Source organism: Colossoma macropomum, unplaced genomic scaffold (assembly GCF_904425465.1).
Source record: "Colossoma macropomum unplaced genomic scaffold, Colossoma_macropomum, whole genome shotgun sequence".
Classification (NCBI taxonomy): Eukaryota; Metazoa; Chordata; class Actinopteri; order Characiformes; family Serrasalmidae; genus Colossoma; species Colossoma macropomum.
In genome coordinates this window covers 15,767,509-15,791,765 of record NW_023494796.1, presented here as the reverse complement: position 1 = coordinate 15,791,765, position 24,257 = coordinate 15,767,509, and the positions used below count along the sequence as shown (strand labels likewise).

The 24,257-nt window shown below is 37.9% G+C and overlaps 1 protein-coding gene across 1 annotated transcript in view; it reads right to left on the bottom strand.

Annotated features, from left to right (window-relative positions):
- The window catches only part of spock3 (SPARC (osteonectin), cwcv and kazal like domains proteoglycan 3), a 35,027-nt gene extending 11,135 nt beyond the window's left edge, over positions 1–23,892 (bottom strand). The window contains 6 exon segments of the mRNA XM_036582940.1: positions 4,515–4,603; positions 4,605–4,624; positions 8,786–8,825; positions 8,968–8,976; positions 23,318–23,473; positions 23,600–23,892. Of these exon segments, the coding sequence (XP_036438833.1) occupies positions 4,515–4,603; positions 4,605–4,624; positions 8,786–8,825; positions 8,968–8,976; positions 23,318–23,473 (314 nt within the window). The 5' untranslated portion in view covers positions 23,600–23,892.
- Between the last annotated feature and the right edge of the window lie 365 nt (positions 23,893–24,257).

The following is a 24,257-nucleotide window of genomic DNA, read 5'->3' as shown; positions in this document are numbered from 1 at the left end:
ATCTCATGGGAACCAGGGGCATGTGAATTTAAACGTCTGCTGCCATTGTGCCTCTGAGCAAATCATCTAATCCCAATGCTGCTGAATTCACAAACTGTGTCTTTGGTCAACCCCAGCCACAGAGGGCTCAGATGATTAATGGCCGTTTTAAACATTGTTGCTATTAGAATATTCACATTCTACAATGCATAGTGTTTGAATATCCCAACAAGAAAATATTTTTAAGCTGTTATGAAAAAAAAAAATGAAAACAAGGTAGTTTTAATATTTAAAATAAATAAATTTAATATTTATTGTATGCATGCAGTACGCAAGGTGATCCATTTCTTATATAATCAATTTAGTGATTTATCTTTGTGTCTTTGGCATACCACCACTACTTGTGTTCTGATATTCAGTAAGAAAGCTTAATTAAAAATTACACATAATTTCTTCAATATTTTCTATTCTGAGCAAGCACTATTTAAATACCCAATGAAGCAAAAGGAAACAAAGATTAGTCGGTATTGAGGTTTGATCAATAAGAAATGTTTGTCACTATTTTGTACCAACTGTCAATACCAATTTTAAAGAGCCAAAAATACTGATAACACTGGTCAAAATAATATTATATGATCAAATACTAAAGATTAAAGTTATGGTTAAGCAATTCCTTACTGATGCTTCTGACAGTCAGCTGTAAACTGTGAATGGTAAAATATGTTGTCGGTTCTCAACTGTCACAGTTCCTAAACTCATATAAACAGCAGAAAGTCCTAAATAGTATAAACATTTTAGTGCTGGTAGTGGTTTTGTGTTAATTAGCTCTTATTTTTTTTTACATTTTTCATCAGTTCTCTTCACACAATGGTGTATAGTCATCCTCATGATTACGATCAGGTTTGGATGCTTAATATGGGCTTTTGTTACAATTCTTAGCAGTACTTTAGTTTTATAGCAGTGTGTTCATTACAATATTAAACAAACCACTAATGATTACTTATGTTTTATCTGCAGCATTTATTCTGATACCCACAAATATGTGACCTTCAACATTTTTCAACATTTCTGCTTAATTTCGTTGTTATAAAACTGATGAAGCGTGGTGTATTGTGAAGTATTACATCCTAAAAACATCAGAATCAACATTAATAGTGATGGGAGTCAGAAGTCTGAAGACTTTAATGCCTCTAGAAGTTGCCTGATGCCTGTTCTATGATAGTGTCCTAGGTCCATTCATGGTGGAGGTATGTGTGGCAAAATAGTACTCAAAGAAAACATATTTCATAAGTTCATATGGGTTTACAGGTTTCCCTACAATGAGCCATTTCACACCAAACCACTCTGAATGACTCTCAATGATTTAACTGAAAAAAATGCCCTTTAATATCAATTGGGTCCTAGTTTAGATAACCAATACAGTTGTATGCAAATGTTTGAACACCCCTAGTCAGTTTACGTTTTGTTGATTTTCTAAGTTACATATCCTCTACAGGGAACAACTTAAATATGGCATTCTGAACCCAAGTCATGGCACCACTGCTCTTGTCCCGTCCTTGTCTTTCTCTGTTTCCGGGCTTTGTTTCCCTGGTCCATGTGCTTTAGTTTACATAGGCCACTTGTTGTTGTTCTGGTCTTTGTGTGCTCTCCTGTCCTGCCTACTTGTCATCTGTCTCACCTGTCTGTTGTCTGTAGTCCCAGGTGTTTCTGGTTTGTTCCATGTGTATTTATACCCTTGGTTATGTGCTTTGTGTTTGATGTTTTGTGTTCTCAGGCCGTTTTTGTTTTCTCCCATATGTTTTCTAGTCCTCCTCATGTTCTTTAGTCTTGTTTCCTTTCTGTTGTAGTATTTTGTTAGCGTTCTTATTGTTTTGCTCTTTTGTGGATTCTTTTGTCATGGCTTTCAATAAACACAAGGACTTGTGTATGCATCCTGCTTCTTCGTCTCCCTCTACGCTACAGGTCTTCAAAGCAGTGGAGATGCAAGTGTGACATTTAAAAAAAACACCCTACCACAGTAATAGGAGTCACTTATTCTATTTTTTTCCTGTTAGAGAATGCTTACTTGGAGATTACTATGTTTTTTCTTCAGCTGATATCAGAAATAAAAAGCTGTTAGTTCGTCCACAGAGAGCAGGTGGAGCCACACTAATGTTTCTTTTAAGAACACATGCCGACACATGCCTCCCAACAGCAGCACATCTTTTCTCTCCCTCATTGCATTCAACTACGATAATGTATGCTAATCAGAGAAGGCTTGAGGTGCTACAGTGTTCTGCTGCATGCAATGTTTCACTGCACCAACTGATTCAATGTGTAACGTTCAGCGTCATCTCCCAACCCTAATGTGCTTTCGCAACGCGTTAAACCTGTAAAATTGCTCTGGTATTAATCAGCCCTCAGGAGTCTGAAGTGCCAGCTTGATGCAGACTACTTTTTGATATGAGCAGTGACCGATTTCATTTCTCATTATGCAAGACCACGTTGAAGTTTCAAGCTGTTTTTTGTCCTTTGCATGGCTTTTGAACTTGAATCGTAAGTTCATACACAGAGACAGATGCAAGCATTCAAGCTATGTAAGTCAAAGCTAATCAAATTACTAGGAATACATATTTGCATGAGTTATTAAAATATTAGACATACATTTCAGCATGAAAATGACAGTTTCCTTTTATGTTATCTACTGAAATACTAGGCTTTAGATCATCATGTAGCAGCGATTATTCCACAATGAATGAAAAGTATTACACTAACTTGCACAGGGACACTGACAGGTTTCAGTTAAACCAAGCTGAAGGACAAACACGTAGGTGGCAAAAGTCTCCTCTCTGTCTGACATCAAGAAATTACATTAAAACCCCAATTCTGGGATTGCTAAACAGGACTACAGTCATTCCAGCTTGAGTTTATTAACATAAAAGCATCACCACATTAGTGCTTGTATTATTGTGTTATTGCCAACCCAAAAGCTGCCCTGACAGTTCTGATAAGGGTTTTAAAGATGCAATATGACAAAAAAAACAGAAGTGATGACTTGCTCTTGGAGTTTGAAGTACTATTCATATGACAGCATTTTACACAGTAAAGTGGGGTAATATAATTACTATGATTAAAGTCCTGTCCGAATGCACCAAGATTCTGGCGGCTTTTACCTTCTATAAAACAAACTGTAGAAATAACTCCAGGTTATACTGAATATGTGTTAATTGCTATATTCCATCATATCCTGTGGAAAAGGAGGTTCTGTATTTTTTTTCTTAATTAAGGAAGCGCTTGAAGAAGCATATACTCTAAATCCCATGAGTCAAACACAAGGCCCGTGGGCCAAGTCAAGCCCGTGATACAGTCCTATTCGGCCCGTGAAATTATTTTAATTTTCTATTCTTATTAGCCCATTTCACCCTGAGATGCACTACAGTCCCCAGCATGCACTGCAACATTGTGTGCGTTCTGACCTCCTTCCCCCAGCAGCAATCTATGGGCCAGCAGTTACACAAAAAGAACAGTTGCCTGATGTCTAGTGCAAGCAAATAGGGAGTTTTTTAAAAAAAAATACCTAAAACAACTTATTTTATTTAGTATTATTTTCGTATACGTATTCAATGCCTATTTTGCTGTTGCAGTTTTGGCATATTTTGATTAAAAAATGGCAAAACGCTGAGTAAAAATGAAATAAAAACACAGCTGGCCCATGGATTTGCTGAGATTTTTAATATGGCCTTTTTAGTGGTTGAGTTTGACACCCCTGCTCTAAATATTCTCTGTAGCCCAAATTCAAGCCAAAATGCATTGCCTCCATCAAGTTTACAACTCTGAACATTAAAACATGTAAAATGACAAAAAAATAAGGTTCAGTTATTTGTGGCAATGTTGACTGCTGGCTGTAAATTCCCAAGCCAATGGCAATTTTTATGGCACATTGCAAACAGTGACAACAGCTAGGTAGATGGTTAGGGTATAAAGAAATATGATTAAACTTAGGACATGTTTTCAGCTGAATGTACTGTTTATGGTATACAAATCATGTAGCCACTCTCATCTGTAGCTGTTGTTATTCTGTGCAAACCAGTCACAAACATTACAGACATCCTTTGGAAAAATTACATTATCCAGCCTCTGCATGCAAAACTAATCCCATCTGGACAGAACTCAAGAATGTTGATAATACAACAATCTACCAGGATTTGCCAAGCTTGGCTACTTTTGTAATATATACATAAAAACATTATACATTTCTACAGAGGTCATGCCTTCATTGCAGAAACAAGGTCTATAGCAGCAAATATTGTCAAAAGTTGTAAATAATGATTTAATGTATTTTTTTAATCAGTACAGACAAATATAAGCACTACATGAAGAACATCTGAATACTCTGAATAACCCTAAAACATACAATACGAACATTTGGCATATTTTCTGATGTGAACTAAGAGCTAATCCTAGGGCTAATCTGCTGAAATCATTAGCTGGGGCTTTAAGCATTAAAACTACAGAAGATAACAGAATGGTCTGAAATAGTACAGTGAACATTTTACCTCATCCTGCGCTGGCTAACACAGGTGGGTGTTTTGTAGTCTTCAGCCACACATTGCTTGTGTCGGCCACATTTTATCTTCAAGCATGGGATCTTTGGCAGGATCCAGAGCTAACATACACACACACCCACGTATCACAAACACACACATAAAGAGAGAAAGGAAAAGAGACAATCAAATTTATTATAAAGTGCATTAACTCATTGTTTTGCTAAAAATGATCTTTTTTTAATTGCTAGACAAACTGCTTTCAGACTTTCTATACTTATGCAAGACCGGGGCGCCAGCTGTGCCCCAGTTAATTTACAAATATGCATGCAAAGTAAAGGTAAAAGACATTTTAAACATAGGCATAAAGTGTCTATTACAACAACCTATGTGCATGTTTCAGATAAATAACTTAAATCATCACCACTTAGAAAACAGTAGTTATGTCTGTCCAAGCCTCCTATTTTAAGATAAAGTGACTACACTTAACCTTGAAATATAATCATTAAATCAAAAATATTTTTTGCATTAATGTGTGAATTCATTTAATGTCTCATATTTGAAACATCTTTTTTTCTTGTCATCAAATAGATGTTATGAATAATGTCCATTTTAGTTGAGTTCCACTACATTCCCCCTATGAAGCTGTTAGAATATTCCACAGATCACATGTTCAACAGGAAGCTGTTTTTGGAGATCACAGGAAGATGAAAAGTAAATGTCAATGATATTGTGATCATGACTGACAAAGTCAGTTTGAAGGTACAACACTGTTATCCAATTTATAGTACATTTATAAGAAAAATAAATCACTATTAAAAATTACATTTTTAGCAGATCAGATCATTAGCATGTCTTTAGTGTCCTCATTGAGGCTAGTTAACCACATTTTTTGTATGTGATAATTCTATGCTAAAAACCTTGTTACTTTCAACCTAGGTACTCATTTATGCCACTGTCAGGCTTGTAATGAATGGAATGAACCACAAGAAAGAATAATCGAGCAGGAACTGTGATCAGCCCTGGGATGTGTGTGTGTGTGTGTGTGTGGGGGTGCTTATAAATAAACATTCTATTTCTGATGTGTCTTTACGTGGGCAACGTAAAGCTATACAGTGAGGGGAGCAAGAGATAGCCTCTAATGCCATTAACTCCCTTTATAACCCTAAGAGGCTAACACACACACACATTATCGCAGTTATACACTCTCCACACACACACACACACACACACACATACACACAAACACACACACACACACACACACACACACACACACATACACAACACACATCCACACTTAGAATGGTCTCTGACCTCACACTGTAAGAGCCTTAGCAAAATCCAGCACAGGCTTCAGCAGCTTATCCAAACCTGATCTCCTCAGCACTCTCTAATTCTATTGTTCTAGTGTGGGTGTGTGTGTGTGTATGTGTGTGTGCGTTTGTAACAGTGCCTAAATGTGAGCGTGATCAGTGCATTAGTTCATCTATTGTCACAGACAGTGAGACACTAATAACCCTGGACTAATACTTGAATTCAGAGAACAAGACAAGTGAAGTCAAGCAGAGCCCTAAAACAATGCTGCTGGAAGAGCCCAGTGAACCTTATGCTTGTACAGCTAAATCAAACTAAATAATATTGATTCTACAGGAAGAAAGGTACTGTTAAGCTCTTGAACCTTTGGCACAACATTTAATCCTTGCAGAAAATCTGCACAAAGAGGAAAAGAGAAAGTGATAACATGATCTGTAGTACAGAGCTTTGGATGCTAACATAGTTGTTTCTGATCAAAAACTGAAAGTACTAATTAGCTTAAGATCACTCTACCCAGCACTAGGCCTGTCACAATTATTACATAATCACCTTATTACAAGTATTTGTGCTGTTCACAATTATTTTGTGCAGTTGTTGTTGTTCAAAATTGTATCTTTACATCGCAACAAACATTGCAAAAAATGTGAATACATGTTCATCAGCTGGGGTCAAATACACGGGCATAAAATAAAGCAGGAAGCACATTTATTGCGACACATTATTGGTCTTAAGAACAACAAAATTTCTAACTTCTGACTTGGTGCTATAACATTTTTAGAGAGCAGCAGTGAGTATTGTTTGTTTATTTAAGCTTGAGCTGTGTCTGTCATCAGATGGAGAAAAAAAGGATATTAACAATTATAAAACGGATAGTTCCGGATTAAACCTGATTGGCTGAGCCGCGTTCGAAGCCTTTGTAGAATCCACGATATACCACGGCTATGACAACTGAACTCTGTATTACTGCGCCATGGCACGAATAACCCTTCTGTGGTTAATGGATTAATCTTTGACTCTAATGCTGATTGCACAGAGCACCGAGTGTACTGATGAAGTAAGAACCTGTTTTTAGTTTACTAGAACAAGGCTGGTCAGCTAGCCAACAGGCTAAAAGATAGCAAACATGCTAAAGAACTCCAACATTAATATCACAGGCTTGAATTAAAGTACTCACAATATGATTCACTGAAAAACAGCAATATAAAAATCTAAAGAATGTCACCTGAATGGCTTACACGCTTCAAATGTCCGTGTTTCAGACAGAAGTAGCATCAAACCCAGGCTGAATCCCAAACAGCTCCGTACTCCCTAGCTAAATAGTGTGCTGTGTAACATTAAGTTTAGAAATTCTAGTTACTGTTTTCAAAAAGGGGACTGCTTGTTGAGTATGAATGTGGATGAATCCCAAATGACAATTTTTAGCTATATTTTTCATTGTTGGGTGCAGGAGTCAATATTTAAATTCCTACCTAGTGCACTAACCAATGTAGGGAGCAGGGAGCCATTTGAGATTCAGCCCCAGCATGAGAAAATTGGTGTCGTCAGACTGACAGAAGAAGACTTGTGGTGGTAATTTGGTGCAAAAGTATTTAAGAACTGAAAATATTTGCATTAAACAGTGCTATGTTGCATATGTTCACTGTTATACGAAAAAAGTTAAAAAAATCATGAAACGTCTGCAGTTTACAGTGATTGGCAACCGAACGTTCTTCTCCTCATTCAGCGGTCAATTGTTGCTTAGCAACAGTAACATGCTCTAAAGGAACTACATTTCTTGGTGGAATACTTGTTTATGTTGATTATTATTAATAATAACTTAAAGAATTATCTAAAACATTGTGTATTTTAATATATTTTATGTTGGCCACCATTTTATAAAAGCAATAAGCCACTCAAGGCTGTGTGTTACTGCGATTTTATCACAGGGAAGAGAGTTTTAGAAAGAACAAAGAACACCCATCCCCTTGATAAAATCGCAGTAACCCACGGCCTCCTGTGGCTTATTGCTTTATTAATCACTAATCGACAAATACATACATGTTCGACTAGTGCTATTTAAAAACTTAATCTAATTTCTGATAAACAATTGATTTTTGAATAGGTCAATATTTAACTGAACTTGAGTACTTCTACGCATGAGGGCACAAGAGTGTAACTTGTTCTGGTAGCCCTACTTAATGATGCACAACCCAAGGTTTTTTGACTCATATCTGTTATGTTAGGTTGCATTTTCCATTCAATAAAGCCTAAAGTCTTGTTTATGTAAAAAGCAGTGATGTGTTTGTTTTCATGGCTCATCTCTGTGGTTTTGTTTGTAAATGAAAAAGATAACAAAAGATTTTGCCAAAACTCGCAACTCTAGTTGGGAGCTTGCAATGCATAAATTCAGTAACAATTCTTTATCTAACAATTCAGTGTACTATGAAACTTCATTTTGATACCGTTGTGGAATCAACAATTTAACAATTAAAAGAACATCAAACTTTACTTTTTACATTCGAAAATAGCCTGAGCTAAAAAATGTGCGCACACTGTATTTGTATGTAATTCTAATCGATTTCAACTAATTCCAACATTCCAAACCAATGCGGTTGATGCATCGAGGCATGTTATCATGTTTAGTCAAAGGCTCATGCTGATAAAAGCCATTGCTGATGCCCACTTCACGAGACCGTCGGACTGCACACTGCCCTGGGAGGTGTAACTATTGCCAACCGCCCCAGGAGGAGTCCGTAAACTCAAGGCCACACACACATATGGCAGGGCATAAAATGTGAGTGGGAATTTTGCCTACTTCAGCTTTGCCCTTCCAAGAATCTCATGGTCAAAGTAATTTTAACTTTAGTCATACAGTCATATATATTTGAATGGTAATCTAAGCTGCATTATTTCAATAATTATATAAATTATGCTCTTAAATACATATGAATTCCAGTTTAATCATGATAATTGCTTTTACAACGTACCTTGATCAAAAGGCTTCCCAGGGTTCCACGATCCAGGCTCCTGCAACATTAATAATATTGATCAAAACTACAAAACAATAAAACATCAATCCGTATTAGTAAATGTTTGATTGTTTAAAAGTAAAGATGCTGTTATTTCCTTGACCTTTCTGAAGAAAATAATTTCACATGTTCATACAAACCTCTACTTCCTAATTGCAGAGGAAGCATTAGAGAGAAAGCAAATAAATAACACCATTAGTGGGATGCGCACATAAATGCACACACACAGTGAATAACAACATGTGCAATATTACAACCAGTCATATAAAACCTGCATACTCTATATGAGCATGCAACATACACGTTTATGCTTGTCAGTATGTAGTGTCATTATGAGGAGACTGTATCTGATTTGCTGTCAGGTTTGTTAATTAGCTTATGCTTGAGAGCATTCTTAATTGATTCCGACAGTTGTTAGTCCTCCCTCTAGTCAATGCAGCCCTAAAGACTGACATTTCTGATAGCTCCATATGGCATTACACACACACACACACACACACATACACACATACACACAATCAGATTGCAGGATATTAATATAAAATGGCTGACTGGTCAGTTGACTGACTGGCCCTCCGGCAGTTTTAAACATTATATACCTGCCTTTCTGTTTATGTGTGTGTGTGTTTGTTTGTGAGTGTCAGTGCCAGTCTTTAGTGAGAGACACCACATGAAATCTATTACCATCTCCATGTGGGTCTACTTAATACCTTTCCAGTGCACAAACACCACCACCCCCTCATTTGGCAGAGTTATAATTTATACTGTATGCTTCCTGATCAGAAAGAGCATTGTGCTGCATTGTTTATTGAGTTATCAGTCAGGTCATTTACATTGGTGGATTCTCTTTTGTTTGATTTTCTGCAGCTCACCTAGCTCAACATGCTTGTAACTGATTTTTGTGATTGGTGTTTGACTCATAGTATTTTGCTTAATATTAGGAAAGATGTTTTGCAAGGGACTGAATGTGAACCACTCTTGTTTTCCCTGTATGGTAACATCTCTGGTAAAAGGCTGAATTGTAAAACACAATTATATGTACTGAAGATGCTTTCACTGACCTTCAGAAGTCATTTAAAGGAGAACTGCAGAATCTCTGCAGAATTCAAAGTCATTCAGAGTGTGAAATGGTGCCTTATTCACTCTGATTTCTTTACAGTGGAGATGACAGAAACTAGAGGTTGTGATTGCTACATGTGCGCTCTGAGTTTTTAGATGTATTGTTGATCATGGTAAAATAGTGGTAAATCTGAAAAAATAAGTTTTGTTTGAAAGCTACTTTGCCTTACAACATCCTATATATACCACTCCACAATAAATGTGTTTTAAATACATGTTTTAGGCCAAAACCTTATCATAATACTTTCATAAAACAGTGTGTTAGACAACAGGTAGTGTATTTGTAACCATATCATGTAACAATCTTCTGAGATGTAGCTTTTAGAGGCATTAAACACTTCAGACATCTGGTTCCTATCAGCACCACTGTGGACAATTCTGATTCAAGAAGAAATTCTGATACGAGAAGTTTTTCGTACTCCGAATTACTTTGTTTACATCTTAACCATTTAATTATTAAAGAATTTTCTGGGAATTTTGGAATTCCCATTTAAAGCCCTCAAATTACTAATAAATGTGAATAAAAGCAGATTTGTGTTGCTTTCATTGGCCTTTGGAATTATTTACTGTTGTAGGCTAAATGTAACCTAGAGAACTAGATGTAACCATTAAGTAGTTATTGTAAATTTACAATGATTACATTAAATGGAAAAAAATAAAGTTCAGATTAGGTCTTGCATACAGGAACAATGAATGATTTGCCTTCATTTGTGCTGGATTATTAGATCATTTACATGAATGCTGTTGATGCATTGTAGTGATTGAATCTGGCCTATTAGAGTGCGCTTCATTTTTCATTTCAGGATGTGTTGCACATCTTTCGTTGTATGAAGGCAGCAGCACTAACCATAATTCATCTATACATCTCCCTCACATATTTGCTAAGCAACAGCAAGGAATGTGGGCTATACCATGCAATCATGTGAAAATGGTTTACTTGAAACTCCACTGTTGCCACTGGTTTTAGTAAGAAAGTAAATACCGTTGTTGTGGAAGTAATTTCATGGATTTGTGTTCTTTTCCTATGCATTGGCTTTAATTATTATGTAGTTTTTAAAGTTAGTTTTAAGTTTTGCACACCTGTTTTAGATGTTTGATTTTTAACTGTTGTTTATTTAGAAGTTGGTTTTAAATATTGAGTTGATTTTAAAGTGTTAATGGTTTTAAATTGTTTCAAGTTAGTTGCATTTATTATACTGTCCTCTGTTCAATGCTTATGAAAGCTGCTATGAATGTTACACTGTTCTCACTTAGCTAACTGTTCAGTTATCTTTTCAGCCTGAGCTGACACAAAACCACCTTAAACTCACTGAAAAATATAAAGGTATAAACTGATCCAAGCTAAGCACTCACTCTCGAGAACAGTGGTAAACATTTATTTTACCACAATGACTCAATAAATAAATAAATTAATCAATATATGAATGAATAAACAACATCTGCAACAGTTTCTCGAGTGAACAGGGTCCCTTAGTGTTTAGTTGCTGCGGACTTGCTTGCCAGCGTTTGCCGTGGTGCCCCAGATCACCGTGTGTTTGGTTTCTCTCTCCCACTGAGTCTGAAGCGTGCCCAGATTTCAATACTAGCTCATCTGTGCTATAACAACACAAGCCCCAGGCTCTGCAGCCAGCCAACAGACTCTCATAGGAAACACATGCTCTCCCACTTTCTTTATTCCTTTCTGTCTTTCCTCCATTCTTTCTATATTTCTCCATAAGCTTTGACCATCAGAGATCCCTTAGAAGTTATTACCACCATTTGGCTACACTGTTCGACTATAATTATGTAATGAAATCATTAATTCCTTAGTTGTGTACTGAATTTCATTTACACTGTATTTATATTCTCTTTCAACAGGTTCAAATGTTTTTTTTTTTCATTTTTCATCAATAAATGAGAAAAATGTGGCAAAAATATAAAGCATGTTTTCTTCTTCTGCAAAATAAGACTATACGCACAACAATAACTCTTCAGCAAATTTAAATCATAATAAAACATGTCCTCGTCTAATTACAAACACAATGTGGTGCTGATGGAAAGTTTAGATTCCACACTTTTTCTACAGGTTTTCAAGTGAGATACAAGTGAGAAATAATTACTATCAAACAAACATTTGTTTTGCCAGCAATAACTGCAAATTCTATGGATTAAATACTTTAAGTAGAAGCCCGTAACATACAGAATAACCTGCCTCTAAAAGCAAATGTTTCGAACGTACCATACATACGTGAAGTTAACTGTAACAAACTGAGAAGCTTTCGTCAAGTAAAATTCTATGTAGTCTGAACCAGACAGCATTACCAACCTAAATACATAAAAATATAGGCATCATTTTGGACAAAAAAATGTTTTGAGCTTATAAAAAGGGGGAAATCTGCTAAAGCTTTCTGTTAAATCTGTCACTTTTAAAAACTACTGTATTTTAATTTGGCTAAACCATGCTGCCAGTTGGTTACATGCTTCAAAACGATGCTATATCACAGGCACCAAGTTGGTGATTAAAATAAAGTGTTAATTCTGTGATTTATACAAACAGCTACTATAAAAAAACACAATGAAAAATAACTTTCGTGGTACATAAACAATGAATCTGGAGAACTATCTATTAGATTGCTATTGTCTGAAAATGTTACATGTTACTTTGTGACCTGCGTTTGCCTACTGTTTACTGTTTTACTGCATTTAATGAATGATTATACCCTGGGTGATTTAACGGCAGGTTACAGCAGGGAAGTCATGCAGTGGACAGAGTGTCTAAATGCAGCCTCCCAGCCTCAGCACTGCTCCAACTGACTATAAAAATATGACTAGGGCCTATAACCTTGAAGTGTACTCACTGCGTGAGAGAGAGAGAACTGTACTTACTGCATGAGACAGACAGAGAGAGAGAGAGAGAAATGAAAGGATGAATTGCTTTGTCCTATCCTGCATTGCCCACAGGATTCTAAATCCTAATGGAACAGAGCTCACACACACACACACACACACACACACACACACACACACACACACACACACCCCTTCAGATTATCACAGTCTGAGCAATGTAAATTATGTCTGCATCGAGTTTGCTGTAATCACTTTAATGATTCTCACACATGAGCGCATATAATATGAAAGTGATAAAACCGTGAATGAAAAATTACCTGAGAGATTTAAAGTATCAGTGAATTATTACCTAAAATATAACCCACGCTCGTCAACAGTTCGTCAACGCTCATCAACAGTTCAATAGATAGCAGTATTTCAAAAACAGCTTAATAAAATCATGTCAAATAATCACCACATGGACAGACAGAAGGACAGACTATTGTTTGTGTATGTGTGTGCGCTTTGTGAGGGTTTTGTGAGCAGACTGCATGACAGCCAGGGGGGCTGCTCTCTCAGGCAGAAAGTGCCAGAAGCATCTTACCTTCCCCATATCATTCATTCTTTATGACACACACACACACACACACACACACTCGCTGCTTTTCTCCACAGAAAAACTTCACTTTAATCCTTCAAGTCACACACACACACACACACACACATAAACAGAGCTACAAATAATTTATAATGGAGATTAGATCACTTTATACGGTTGACCGATATAGTGCAAGCATAAAGTAAACATGGTGCAGACTTCTTAACTTTAAAGGTCTCTGCGTGTGATATAAGGAATATTCTGTAATATATTATGGCATATATTTTTGTGATTTACCTGAAGTAGACCTATATTACTCTTCTGTATTTCAATACAGTTCCAAATGTAAAACAAATAAGTATAAAACAAATAACACCTTCATTAAGTCTTTCTGTGATGTGTTTTATCATTTACTGCTCTGTGAAGAAAAGATCTTATTCTGGGCGTTGATTTTCTGTGTTAACCACTGATCTCTATGGCTGTCTCAGTGGAGAATGTGGGGCAAGATGTGTAGCCATCGTGCAGTGGTGGAGAGCTCAACAATGGCTGCAGCAGAGCACTTTATAATAGGAATGCACAGATGCCACTTCTTCCCTTTTAACACTGATATTGGATCTTTAACTATCTGCCAATACTGAGTACCCATACCGATACTTCCTCTGTCTAACCTAGCTTGCTTATAAATCTTTATATTTATACAATTACACTTCTTCAATATTTTATTTTGGTAAAAGCAGTGTTCTAGGTCACAAGTAAAACCATATTTAATAATGAGAACCATATTTTTATTGTGCAAAACCATTAAAAACTAAACTGAACAATGTACAGATAAACCTGTGGTGCACACAGCTGTTTCTGTGGCTCAGCAAAATGGAGCTAAACGTTGTTTCATGCCCAGATTTCTCAAGTTATCTGTGCATCCCATACACACATGCCTTTGTATTTATTAGAGTCAGTTACTGCTGGAGTTTGGTAAATATTAGTCATTCACACTATCGGTAGAAGCCAATGTAGCTGATTTTTTTGCTTGATTGGGGTGCGAGGCCTTGAGACCACGCTGCTGTGTGATGCAGCTGACCAACAGAGACACACCACAGGCAGGGCTAATGGACACTATTCTGTTCTAAAGGCTTCAAGACTTCCTTGATAACAACTTGGACTAATGCTAATTCAGACTGTAATTGACTACATAGTGGGAGAAGAGTAATTACTCAAAGATGTCTGGTAAAGGTGAGTATAGGACTACAGTTAACATGTTTTGCACTGCATGTAGGTTGCGTTATCTGGCTTATTTGTGGCACACCGGTAAAACTAATGCCTTAGTAAAAATTCCAAGTGGTATATCACCCAGTATTATTGCTTCCCTTCAAAATACTGGCATTACAGATTTTGCAATGAGCAATTTGACTACTGCTGGTCATCCCACATGGCTGACGTGCTTGCTTAATGTTAAAATTACTTCACATTTCACAGTTTCTTGGATGGTAGATACAATGACAATTAACGTACAGTGCCCTCCACAAATATTGGCACCCCAGTTATCATGAGCAAAATAAGCTGTAAAAATAATTCTTAATTACTTTTCCTTTTGATCTTTCAATAAAAATACTAGCAAAAATCCAACCTTTACTTAAGGTATAATGATTGAAAGAAAAAACTAAATCTTGTTATGAAATAATTATTTTTCTTAAATCTATGTTTACCACAATTGTTGGAAGCCCCAGAAATTCTTAAGAGTGAAATCTAACTAAAGTATATTTCTATTTCTGTTTTATTTTTTAGTTAAAGCAATTAGGAGCACTTAAATGGTTAGCCATGCAATGGTGACTTCCCATTTCACTAGGGAATATATATGAGATGAAACACAGGCCAAAGACCAGAGAATACATCAATGACATGTGACAAAAGGTGGCTGAGCTGCATAAATCAGCAATAAGAAAATATCTAAACAGTTGAAAATGTACATTTCCACCATCAGGGCAATAATTAAGAAGCTTAAAACAACTAGAGATGTTAGGAATCTGCTGGGAAGAGGACATATGTCTATACTGACCCCATGCACAATGAGGAAGATGGTTTGAGTGGACAAAGAATCTCCAAGGATCACAGATGGGGCAATAAGTCTCAGGGTCAGAACATTTCCCAAACCACAATCAAACATCAGCTATATAACCACAAGTTGTTTGAAGGGGTTGCCAGAAGGAGCTGCTGTCAAGGACCAACAAACTCAAGTGCCTACAGTTTGAGAAACATTACTGGAAATTTCAGTGGGACCGTGTTCTATTGTTAGATGAGACCAAAATAGACCAAAAAGTTCTTTGGCAACAAACACCAGTTTAGCATGGACACAAAGATGCAGAAAAAGTACCTCTTCCCCAGTGTGAAGTATAGTGGTGGATCTGTGATACTATGGGGCTGATTTTCTTCAAAAGGTCCTGGACAATTTATTTGGATACATGGTATCACAGACTCCATTAATTCCCAGCAGAAATAAAATCAAAATCTGGCTGCCTCAGCCAGGAAACTTAAACTGGGCCATAGTTTGGATCTTCCAGCAGGACGCCTCAAAATCAACACAAAAATGGTTCACTGACCACAGAATTAAGGTCTCCCCAGTCCCCTGACCTAAACCCCCTAGAAAACCTGTGGGCTGAGCTGAAGAGGAGAGTCCACAGTGTGGATCTCAGAATCTGAAGGATCTGGAGAGATTGTTTATGGAGGACTGGTCTCAAATCCTTTACCATGTGTTCTCCAGTCTCATTAAGCATTGTAGGAGAAGACACAGAGCTGTTATCTTTGCAAAAGAAAGGCTGCATAAAGTATTAAATGAAGGGATGCCAACAACTGTGGCACAGACAGATTTGAGAAACATATTAGTTTCCTGATAAGATTTTTTTTTCAATAATTGTATTTCAAATAAAGGTTATATTTTTTATATTTTGAATATAAAAGGATCAGCAATAAAGCATGTTTTTACAGCCTGTTTTGCTCATGTTTACCAGGGGTGCCAATATTTGTGGAGGGCACTGTATATGTGAACTGGTAAGGAAAATGCACTTTTGTCTACTTTAAGTTAACATTAGTACATTTTAAAAACAAATAATGTTGCTTTTCATCATTTGAGAAACATTGCTGAAGTTAGGCCTTTTCTATCCCCGAGCAATTCAGAGGAACTTATCGATGCATTTGTTACAAGCAGAACTGATTACTGTAATGCTCTTACAGGACTTCCTAAGAAAACAACACATGCTCTACAACTCATACAAAATGCAGCAGCACAGATCCTAACAAAAAACAAGAAAGAGAGATCACACCACTCCTGGTTTGGAAGAATCACACTAGTTATCTTTATCTTTTATCTATTTATTTTAAAGTTCTTTTATTTGCTTTTAAAGCTGACCTTTAAAGCACATGTGTATCTAAGATCTGCAGATACTGGCCTTCTGCAAATACTGTTCATAAATAACATACTCTATAAATTTCATACTTTCAAGCTGTGGAACTCAGTCCCAGTCAAGCTCAGTACACACTTTTAAGAAACACCTGAAACTGTATTTCTTTAATTTAGCTTTTGTTTAATTTATATTACTATTTGTAACTTTTTAAATTTTATTGCACTGTTACCGATAGTGAACTTTATCACCTGTCTGTAAAGCACTTTGAGTTGCTATGTGTATAAAGAGTGCTTTTAATTATTATAATATATTTTTAGAATAACTTTCAGAATTTTTAGTGTAATAATAGCACTGTGGTGATGAAACTTTCATTTGTAATTTAACTGAATGGTTTATTTTTCTACAAAAGCTAAAACACTAAATATATAGTACACAGTCTGCTTGTGTTTGTGTGTGTGTGTGTGTGTGTTTGTGTGTGTGTCTGCCCGCTGAAGTGGATTGTCCTTAGGTTAGAGTCATAAACATGGCAAGGTTAAATCTATGGTCTTTCTTTCCCTCTCTGTCTGTCTGTCTCTCTCTTTCCCCCTCTCTCTCTCTGTCTCTTACTCTCTCCTGCTCTCTCTCCATTAGAGCAAGGCCTGAAGCAGAAGCTGCCAGTCTGCATTCCATTAAGACCACAAAGAGAAGGGAACAAACATGAGAGCGGAGGTATAGACGAGGTGACACAGCCCAGAAGAGAAAGAGAAAGAGAAGGGAAAAAGGAGAGAGGAAGGAGGGAACGAGATACTGGCTGGTACTGCAAATCTCAGGCAAATATGACAAGCATATATCATGCAAATATCATCCTGTTTAGAGCTGCCATGATTACCCAATTAAACTCGATTACTCAAATTAAAAAAAAATCTTGATTAAAATTTCCCTTCTCGATGAACTGGCAGTGAGTAGCATCATGCATATTTTAAAATTCTCATACTGGTTTCCTCTTAAGAAACTAACAAAGCCTGACCACTACACTGAATGCTACAAAACATGTACACATACAATTCATGTACTGCCATACTGAATCACACTATTTTTGTGCAGTAGCGTGTAGTTAGTTGTGTAGTTAATCGAGATTAATTGCATTTGTCTTTTCTGCCTCAAAGATAGACTTTTTCTCCAGGTAAAATGCTGTGCACTTTGTTATAGCTGTATGATTGGACAAAATAAGCTCGATCAGAATGTATTTATTACCTTCAGTAATTAAATAACATTGAAAGAAATGCTACTTTTTGCTATTACAGATGTTATATTTGCTGAAAGCCACTACCAGTCAATGCATCTTAATAATGCATCTTTGGCAATGCACTCACCTTAAGGCACTCACAATTCGGATTAACAAAGTATAACATAGCATATTTACTTACAAGTACGATTACCAAATACTCAAGTCCCCATGCACATCTCCTATGTTGTTATAGAGGCCACAACTGCTGTCCTCTCTTTTGAATACAGCTACAGAGTCATGATAAATATGATGTAACGATTTAGAATTACTATTTTATGTATCATCACAGTTTTAGTTTTAATTCATTTTAGTTAGTTACTTTTTTATGTTACTGAGTTTTTTTAGTATGGAAATCAGCAGTGAGGGCTGAGTTGTGCTCAGTCATAGTTGAGCTACAGAGAGTGGAGCAGAGGATTGAGGAGCTTTTGGAAATACAGGCCCGACTGAACGTGACCAGCACCACCTTGGAAACAAAGGAAGACGTGACAGCAAAAGTGCCAGTTGTCTTCTCCTCATCCAATGCCAGAACTGACCACAACAAACAGTTCTGAGGCTGGGAGCTCCCAGGTTTTAGCATAGCCATCACCAGAGACCAGCAGTACTGAGATTACAATATTTATATATCTGAAATAATTTTGTGACTTCATACCAACCTCTCTTTGTAAGCTTTGCACTGAGGTTTTTTCTTATTGCCTGATAATATAATGTGTTCCCACACATGATTTCTCAGGCATCTTTGCCCTTTTGCTTCAACAGTGATGTAAAAATTGTTGTTAGAGGCGACTGTATAATTTAGTTTTTATTTATTCCCCATTTTTGTAACTTGAAAAACAACAAAACCTCCAAATATTAAATATTGAATCTGCAAATCAACACAACCGGCGAATACTCAAGTATTCAAATTATTCGAAATAGTCCTAAATCAAAAATATGTTATATTACATATATATAAGTTCCTGTCCCTTTCCTAGTTCATGTATGATGGTTCATTACTGTTTTGATGTTTATGGTTTGTTATTATTTAGTTCATTTTTATTCTTGTGTTTGGGTTTGTTTTTAAAGCTTTATAATCGACAATGACAGCCCTAATCTTGTTCTTACATAACTTGTGCACATATAGGACTGCCAGGAGACATCTGGCTCCAAACACCCTAATAAACTGTCTTTTATAATCCTAATATCAACATTTACAATATAGATAATATTACCACTTTCCTAGCATGCCTAAATTAAATCTCACTTAATCGCTGCATATGAAATAATACAGCGTAATAATTTGACAGTAATATGAGATTCTATTCTACCAGGTGCGAAAGGTTTTGAAATTTGGGTTTGTTAAAATCTCATGAGGGTCTCCCGAGGAAAATCAGACACACGGCTTCTGCCAGGCACATGTCATAACACACGAGGATCAAAGCGTGGGCACACACACACGCGCATCATTTTAGATGTGTCTCACATGCACTTAATAAACACATTCATTTTACCCCTTGGGGGAGATTTCACTGCTGTGGTGTTCAAACTCTGGTGTTCATATTTTATGAAGGCACAACATGCACCCAACCAAGCCTTGTTTAGCCCGAGGTTTCAGTACATATACATGCATATGCCCTTACCATGCATACGTACACATTTGACGTACAAAATTACAGCTGACGTTGAAGTACATACACACGCATATTCACACACGCATATAAATGCATGTCTTGTTTTAACACTGTAATGCATGATTGTGTGCTTGCAGTCACATTCTCACAACCATAGAAGCTGACAGCACCCATGTATAATTCTGTGTGAGGACGTACAAGTGGGAGGGCATTAGGAGAGCAGGAACAGTGGAGTGGGAGGGGCTTAGGAAAGGGAGAGGCGGGGTTACAAATGTGATTTCCAGCTCATAGAGAGGTATCTGCGCCAAGAACATCAGGATGGGTTGCCTAAAGTACGATTTTCCAAAATTCTGGAATCTGAGATTAGGGTGTGAGTGATGTGGCCTACTGGCAGCACTGCAAATGTGTGTCCAAGAGCTTTTCTGCATACACAAACACACACCACTTGGCATTTCCTTCATTTACGCTCAAATGCAGCTGAAATCCTAAAGTGTTAATGTAAATGACTAAGCTAATAGTCAGGTGTTTACTGCCTGTATTCATTTACCCAGTTTTCCCTCGTTAAACTGAGCATCATTAAGTCATGTTTAGCGAGATACTAATCTGCATAAATCTCTTTCTGTTAACTGATTGGCCTTGAAGTGTCACATGGACAGTCTCAACTAATCTTTACTGCCCTTTAACAGGAGACAGTTAGACACATGCAACCAGGAGCAGGGCATTGGCACACGCTGTACACTCTTCTGCTTTCCCATTACAGCCTCTGTAGACTACAACCCGTCATCACATTTAAATGAACTCATTATTGTGTTGCTTTCATGATTTCCTAGCTGACATCTCCGTTGTTGAGTATGTGAGTGCCATAATTAGCTTTCGCTGTCATCACTGACCTCAAGGCTGGTGGTCATACTCGTGTACTGAACTGAAAGGCTGTAGAATATACACTCTAATCTTTACATTTACACTCACTCACTGTTGTTATATATTTACTTTCATAATATTCAAATGCGAAAGCTTGTCCTTAACCTGCATGTTTTAGTTTCTAAGCAGTTTAATTAGCTTTTACTGTCCATGTTTTGGCAATGCTAGTGGTCACACTTATGCACATACTGAACTGAGAAAGGAGGAGAGTGTGAGAGAGAAAGAAAGAGACACAGGGATAGACAGTGAGAGAGGGGAAGAGCTATCTTGGTCTGCTTCCAGGATGAAGTTAGCGAGACAGCGTTGGCTGACTCGGCTTTGCCTGGAAATACTGTAGCAAGCTGCCTATGTGAGAGTCTAAACTGCAGACCTTACATAAACATCATTATCACGCACACACACACAGAGGCGGAACTGGAAGTCCTCCGGTGCAACAGATATCATCAGGCTCTGGGTTAAATATCATTAAACATTATCTGTTTATGAATAAATAAAGTGGATTATACAGCCATTATTTAGGACCTAACAGAGTTGGTCGAAAACAACATAACCGTTTGATTCATCCATCCATCCAAAGCTTATATTCCCATAGAAATTATAACACCCGTCTCTGTGGACACAATTAAAGTGCATGACTACAAGTGATTCAGGTCAGAAGGTCCGGTAACAATTTGTCCAAGTCCGGGCTCTGGGCTTAATCTGAGTCACAGATGCTTAATTTGGCCCACAAGAGTGACCATCACTGAACACTGAGGCCCTTAGGCTCACATGGTTTTGTGCTCTTAAAGAATGACAGCATTGTTAAGACAAGGACGAGCACTATACTTCTGTGACCATGTCTCTAATACACATACACGAGTTTGTATTCTGGCCTTTCTGGGGACTTTCCATTTACTCCTGTATTACAGTAGCTAAATGCTGTTGTAACTACACATAAACCAACCTTAACCTTAAGGCCTTCAAAGAGCTCATTCACACATGACTGATGATATTTTGCACACTAAACATGAGTTTACAAGTGGTGAAAATGAAGTATTGAAGATAATTGCTTTTAAAAATATTGGCACAGATGTTCGGATATGAACGATATTCCAAACCTATATTTGGTGACATATTTATTGTACTCCGGAAGAGCAGAATGGTTAGGTGAAGCTGGCCTACTGTTCTGTAATATCTCTATTTTATTAATTCTACTGCACTTCTTACTCAGAAATAAACATTATATTTCTCTGCTATGCTAATCCAAGTAGATTCAGTCCCATTTTCTACATTTTCTCAATGTTTATGTAGTGGCATCAGCAGATATATACATATGTACAGCTACTGCCGTTGGCCCACCATGTCATTTGTTCTCAGACTTCCCCCGACATGGCATCACAAGGTTGCCAGCGTCACTGGACGGAGCCTCTAGCAGTTCTGTGAAGCTCTTTTTAAGTATATTTACAACTGCGCATTTGGAAGTAGTTTGATTCCATTCAGTTCTTTCATCATTTTAAGTATAGTGCCGGTATTCTGATGAATTGTGCCACCTTGTCGAAAAGTCCTAAAGTAGCGCATATTTATAGGTAGCTCTCTGTATATAAAACCACCTTAACAACCGTATCAGAAATGTTACCGGCATTAAAAGAATAATTATGATAACCTGAATCATCTTATCAGGGGGTCAGTAGTGATACTAAGCTGAGTCTGCCTTGAATCAACATGAAAACACAATAAAACGTTTAAAATAAATTTGGCCCCATGGTATGACTCAACTCAACTCTACTGGCGGCTTAATTTACTACAATTTACTTTAATTTGCTACACTATTCTTACGATATGCGCATGCTCAGTTGGACCACTCAGTGAGTTGGACAAACTGATCGAACAGCGGCCCAAGGCCCTGCAACGCTTACATACTGTATGCTGTAGCTAAATTTGGATCACAATGATATTATTTATAGCAGGTGGTATTAATTTGTCTGAAGTTAAGCTACATTATGGTCCAAGGTTAATGTGTAATCGCCTGTATCCCTCAAAAACCAAAAGGAAATCTTTTGCTTTTAAAACTGAAATTTGTTTTTTTACTAAGAAGGAGAAGAAAGGAAAAGAAAATAAACATAGAAATAAAAGACAAATGTCCCCAGAACGTTTCATATTTTCAAGTGTCCTTTTAGTCGTTTGGCCCTCACAGTGAGCTAAATGCACACATAAACACGTCTCCTTCAGCTCATGACTGACCTACACCTGTGCTGAGGAGGCGCTGAGGGCTTCACGGCTGTGCTAACGGTGGGTCATCGCACAGAGAGGCGAGCAGTCACTGCGGAGGACCGAGCCAGGCTAACGCTAAGCTAGCTCACGAAGGTGAAGTTGGCTTCTCATTCGAATTTTCCGTTCCACCTTAAATGGTGCACCATAACTGCTGCACCATTTAAGGTGGAACGGAAAAATTCGAACGAGAAGGCGCCTCGGGTAACAACCTGGAGCCTTTTTAATTCAATATGTCCGTTCCACCTTAAATGAATGTGACTGCTGCAGCATTTAAGGTGGACTATTCGAATAAGAAGCTGGAGAGTTAGAAGACAATTTCAGCCCCACAGCTAGTTCCAACTAAAACCGCGACACGGGCAGTAAACACACACACACACACACACACACACTCTCACACACACACACACACACACTCACTCTCTCACACACACACACACACACACACACACACACACACACACACAACAAAACACCGAGCAGTAGAGAAGCTGGACCGTTAACGCCACACCGTAAAACGCTACTCACGTCTCGAAATTTGTCCCACCGTCCTGTCAGCCATTTGTCGTCCAGAAAATTGCCGCTGTCGTCGCGGCCGGAGGCTCCGGGCAGCGCCGCCGAGCACAAACCCACACACGCACACACACACACCAGCAGCGGCAGCAGCAGCGCAGCGCGGAGCATCTGCATCGGAGAAACGGAGAGACAGAGGGAGAGAGAGAGAGAAAGAGAGATATAGACCGTGAGCGAACCAACACCGACATCAGAGGCGAAGGACGGTTTGAGGAGAAACCGTTAGAGCATCGTCACCTTCAGAACGCAGCGCTGTCGCGCGAGCCTCTTCTCTTCTCCCGCGCTGAGTGGATGGAGAGCTGCTTCGAGTCTCGCACTGACACAGCACTGCTCTCTCTCTCTCTCTCTCTCCTTTTCTCGCTCTATCTATCTCGCCTCGCGCTCTCGCGCTCCCTGTCTCGCGCTCTTGCTCTCTCCGCACTGAGCGTATGCTCATGAAGGCGGACGACGTGGGCGCCCTCTCTCTCTCTCTCTCTCTCCTTATGTCTCTCCTCCTTTCTCTTCACTCACACCTCATTTCTCTCCCCACTCTTTCTCTTTCCGTCTAACTCTCCTTATTTTCTTCTCCTTTTCTTATTCTCACTCACTTTCTCCTTTATCTCTCGCTCTCTTTCGTTCCGTTTCTCTCTTCTCTCTCCTTGCTTTTCCGTCTGTCTCCTCTCTCTCTATCTCACTCGCTTTCTTTCCTTCTCTCTTCTTTCTTTTTCACTTTCTCTCTCTGTCTCTCTTCTTTTTCTGTTTCTCTGTATCACTCTCTTTATTTGTCTTTTTCTCTCACCCACTTTCTCTATCTTTCGCTGTTACTTTCCGTTTTCATATCTTCTCTCTCCTTGCTTTTTCGTTTCTTTCTCTCTCTCTCTCTCTCTCTCTCTCTCTCTCTCTCTCTCTGCTACCT